Source organism: Cryptomeria japonica, unplaced genomic scaffold, assembly GCF_030272615.1.
Source record: "Cryptomeria japonica unplaced genomic scaffold, Sugi_1.0 HiC_scaffold_396, whole genome shotgun sequence".
NCBI lineage: Eukaryota > Viridiplantae > Streptophyta > Pinopsida > Cupressales > Cupressaceae > Cryptomeria > Cryptomeria japonica.
The window spans coordinates 20,733-25,982 of NW_026729217.1; the positions used below are offsets into that span (position 1 = coordinate 20,733).

The window sequence follows — 5,250 nt, forward strand, 5'->3', positions numbered from 1 at the left end:
TGAATGGGTCCACAAAATTCAATGGGAAGAGGGAACTGGATTACGAGTTAAGTGTACGGAAATACTTAGTGAAGGTATGGACAGAAAAAAATACGATTCACTTCGAATTGCAGCAGTCTATTCTACTTCTAGAACAATTCCAGGCGGGCAGAGATAGAGAAGGGGAAATTAAATAAATTCGTCTATCCTTCTAAGAGGATCGATATTGTTATGTGGACACGTCGGGGAATCTGTTGATTTTGATTTAAGGCTCCTTCTCACTCTCTCTGTGTATATATATTGCATGGAGTGGAGTAGATGAGAGCAGAAAAAGGTTTCGAGGTTTAGAAAAGAAAAAGAGAAATGGAGCGTTCAAAGCTGTTGGGTTTTGTGGTCTTGATATGCTTTACTATTCCAACGATATCATGTTCTTCGGACAGACTGTTTAGTGGTTGGCCGAAGTCTAGCAGCGATGAAAATGTAAAAATAAGGGTGAATATGACGCGCAGATCAGAGAGAGAGTTGGGTTTTTCTGAGAGATTGGGTTTGGCTGTGGATCGAAGTAAGAAGCGAATGAAGAAGATAGAGGCATTGATAAGAGGGCAATTAGACGCTGAAACGCCCGTTGAAGTAGGGGATGGAGAATTTCTGATGAGCGTTGCACTGGGAACGCCCTCTGTGAGCTTCGAAGCGATTGTGGACACGGGGAGCGATCTGATTTGGACTCAGTGCAAGCCTTGCAAGGACTGCTTCTCTCAGCCTACGCCAATCTTCGACCCCTCCAAGTCCCCCACATTTTCCACAATTCCCTGCGGTGATTCTCTTTGTGACGCCTTGGGGAGTACGCAAACCGGATGCAATCCAGATTGTACCTTTATGTATCAGTATGGCGATGGTTCCTTCACCAGCGGCGACCTGGCTTACGAGACATTGTCAATTGGGAGCAGCAAGGTTAAAGGCATTGCATTTGGATGCGGGCATGACAACGAAGGACAAGGATTCTCTCAGGGTGGTGGCCTTGTGGGACTGGGAAGAGGTGGTCTCTCCCTTATCTCACAGCTGGGTTCCAAAGCAGAGAACATGTTCTCTTACTGTCTTTTGCCCATCACCGACTCTTCTTCACAAACCAGCCCCCTCTTTTTCGGCGAGGGTGCTTCCTTGAGCGGAGGAGCCAAGACTCTCCCACTCATCAAGAGCAGTATCATTCCCACTTTCTGGTACATTCCTATTACAGGAATCACCCTCAATGGTAAGGCACTAGATATTCCTCCTGGAACTTTCGATCTGCAATCGGACGGCAGCGGAGGTATGATCATCGACTCCGGAACCACTGTTACCATCCTGGACCAGGCTGCCTACTCTCCTCTTAAGGAAGCAATTCAGTCCGCCATTGATCTCACTCCTGTAGACGGCTCTTCTACAGGTTTGGATCTTTGTTACCACACATCATCCGCTCACCTCACCTTGCCAACCCTCGTCTTCAACTTCAAAGGCGGCGTGGATTACGAGCTTCCGGCAGACAACTTTTTCATTCAGGCATCTGAAAATCTCTTGTGCCTGGCAATGTTGGGTGAACCATCGGGGAATCCTTCCATCTTCGGAAACATACAGCAGCAAAACTTCCATATCCTTTACAACAATGCTCAGAACACGCTCTCTTTCAAGCCCACTAAGTGTGATTCTCTTTAAATCATCATCTCCCTCTTCTAATTCTTCTTCTTCTCTTTTTCTGTCTCTCTCATTTCCTCTTCCTCTGTCCTTCGAATGCAATATGTGATCTCGTCTCCTGCGTCTGCCTATTGCACTGTCCGATATGCGAATCATGTAAATTTTCATCTTCGTAGCTGCTTATTTTCAGTAAAATTGTTTGGCCCCTGTTGTTCTCGGGGACCTTCATTTATGGTTCCTTATGATATGCTACACTATGTGTGTTATTTTGGCATGGAAATGAAGGTGCGATAATTGATTATCAAAATATAAATTGCGAGTTAAAACAACGACAAGAGAATTTATATAATTATAAAGCATTTGTAATGGTCTTATCTTTTCTTCAAGTCTTAAGTGTAAAATAAATTATTGTATGCCTATGAATATTTTTAATGGTATTTAACTTTAAGATCCGTGTCTGTGATTTATACATTCAAATAATACTTATTTTCAATCATGTCCGCATTTCACATTACTAAGATCAAACACAATTTAATGTAGCCTATATATAAGGTAAGGTTGTTGCTAAGAAGGTCTCTCTAATTTTCTCACAATTACTATTGTATAATTTTCTACTAGAGAAGACGAGTTCTCGAGAATTAAGAATATCATTTTGGAGCCTTTGCAATTTATTTAAAAGTGCTAATATTTAAGGCTATGCCTATATCACGATTCACGATTACCTATCAGCGCTTTATAGTGCATTCGATGACATCTTACACAAATCTTATATAGAAAACTTATTGATGGTGAATCGGGGCCTCTCATTTGAAAGGTTGCTACTACACTACAACGCACCTTAGATAATAAAATTAAATTATGTAATGTATTTGTGCTTCAGAGTATGGATGTTAGACCACACATCAATTTTCAGCCATTGATAATGTGACATGATTACTTGTTTTCAACATTTTAATAGGATTGCATTAGGTTTTGGAACTTTTTTTCGTGACCTAAAAAATTAAAATATTAGTGGACTACAACATAATAACACAATTATTGAGAAAAGTTTTGATTGCCTACAAAAAATCATAGTATCTTCACTCTTTCACCTTGTAAATCCTAACATGTTAATTTCAATTTCACATGATCTATGTTGCAGTGTCTACTTACGTATTATTATAGTCCAATGAACACAAAGGATACTAAAATCAATTATTTGAGAGAGTTGACACTTATTAGATTTTTAGATAGCCAAAAAACTTCTCAGATGAATAAAATATTGGTTGAGATAATTCTTAAATAGATATTATTATATTTATTTAAATAAACAATAATTTCTTAAAAAATATCCTTAATATAGAGGGAGAGAGAACTAATTATATATTCCAAGGAAAAAGTATTCGTAGTATTACATAGTTTACAATTGATAAAGCATTAACAAGTAAGAAACACACAATGAATAATAAATAAAACATATAAATTTAAAATAATTATTAAATCAACCTCATACTTATTTCACCTTGACAATGCAAGGAGGGTAAGAGGAGGGATGGCGGCCCAATATGCTATTCATATAGTTTCTAAGGGCATTGGACAACATCTAAACTAACATCTTAGCTTATATTTTCTTAGTTTATCCAATTGGGCGATGAAGGTGAAGAGTGGAGTGCATTTACATTTGATTAAATTCTTGTTCTAATTTCATTCTTATTATTTATTTATTATCTTGTAAAACTATTGTGCTAACTAGATAATGTGCAACCTTTGTTAAGGATTTTTCCATCTCCCTCGACCCTATCAACCACCTAAGGTGAGATGCATTTAGAGCTACAAGCGATATAAAAAATTCTATGTTTCTCAATGCTCGACAATGTATGTCACACGAGGATAATATTAGGAAGTTTTAGATTGAACCAGTTTAAACAGAGCCTCCTCTTTTCTTTTTTTATTTTATTTTGGTAATTACTCCTTCAGCAAGGCATTTAACTAGCTACAATTGCTTTGTATCCATTAATTTACTATTTTGGGTCATGAAAATAATGTATTCTAGTATAATGCCATTTCATTTTTCTTTACTTATTATTATTATTATTATTTTTCTATCGAAGATTCTTGTTGCAACGGATATAGATGCTGGAAAATATTTATTTATTATTCAATGTATAGCTAGAAAGGAAGAAGGATCATTCAATTGGGAAAGGGATAATTTTACACTCTTAACTTAAATACAATAGAGCACTACAATTATTCGGTTGGTTTACTTTTTTATGGAAGCACTCCTTATAAATCATGTATCATAGTAGAGATGTCGACATTTGAATAATTGGCCGGCACAGGCCAAACCTAATCCCAACTAACTCTTCCATCATATTGCACACGTAGACTACTTTCATATACCGTCCTAAAGAATCCCATCTCAAAGCACATAGAGGTACCATGTTTCGAGAAGTCCAATGGGAAAGTTGATCTTAGCACTCACTTGACAACATTTACTACTTTATCTATTGGCTTGATTCTTGAGGATTCTCTTCCTGCAAAAATCTTTTTCATTTCATTGAAACAAATGACATTGGATTGATTTTTCCCTTTATCTATTAATTCAATAAACTCTTTCTCATATCTTGTTAATCAATTTTTATAACGTTTAAAAAAAAATATTGGACCTAAAGTAACATTAATTGATGGTGCAGCGAAGGGGAATCCCGGACCTGCTGGATATGGGGGAGTGGTGCGTGATAATAATGGCAGGATGGTCTCGATGGTGGCCCTCTCTTTGGGTACCTAGACAAACCACTTTAGTGAGGCCTTCACAACGTATACCAATATCAAATTGGCCAAAGAGAAAGGTTTGAGAAGGGTCTTCTTGGAGTGTGACTCCCTAAACATCATTAATTGTTTAACAACTTCCTCCTCCCCTAGTTGGTCGATTAAACATATTATTGAAGATAGCCTAATGCTTCTCAGGGGATTCTACGAATTTACCATTTCACATGTCTATCGTGAAGGTAATAAGGTTGCCGATATTTAGGCCAACATTGGGGCCGACTTGCCAAGTAGGAAAGTTTGGAACATTTATGATCGGATCCCAGAGGATCTTCTTAACCTACTCCGTAATGATCATGATGCGTGCGAAGCTCAAGGGGCTTTCGGAAATGATGGAGAATGACGTCTTCCAAAGTGTCCTGGGCAAGACTTCTTCTATGAGGGGAAAGTCAAACTTTCTGGTGGCGTTTTTGATTGTTTTTGTTTAGCTCAACTCTGTTTGTGTTGCAGGTTGTTGAGAATCGGTATTTTCCAAGATTGGGGGAGATAGGAACCGTTTGGAGCCCATAGTCTATGAAAAATGATGAAATAAGGAAGCAGTATGCAAAGAACTTTCGATAAGTGTTTTTACTAGTTATATCGAGACGCTTCATGGTGCGGATGCCCTTGTTACCGAGGCCTTTGTTCATGGGTGGAAGTATGGTGTGCTCTGTGTCTATGGTATGGAGCTGGAGGTTGATGAGGAGATGGTGGATAAGGTGTCCAACATGCTATTCATATAGTTTCTAAGGGCATTGGACAACATCTAAACTAGTAGCTTAGCTTATATTTTCTTAGTTTATTCAATTGGGCGACGAA

At 38.1% G+C, this 5,250-nt stretch overlaps 1 protein-coding gene across 1 annotated transcript; it reads left to right on the plus strand.

Annotated features, from left to right (window-relative positions):
• Positions 1-342: 342 nt before the first annotated feature.
• LOC131871337 (aspartic proteinase nepenthesin-1-like) lies at positions 343-1,668 on the plus strand. The gene has a single exon (XM_059215955.1). The coding sequence runs from the start codon at positions 343-345 to the stop codon at positions 1,666-1,668; it is 1,326 nt and encodes a 441-aa protein (XP_059071938.1).
• Positions 1,669-5,250: the final 3,582 nt, after the last annotated feature.

Excerpts from the sequence above, each read along its gene's own strand:
- LOC131871337 (XM_059215955.1), top strand. The coding sequence starts at position 343 with ATGGAGCGTTCAAAGCTGTTGGGTTTTGTGGTCTTGATATGCTTTACT.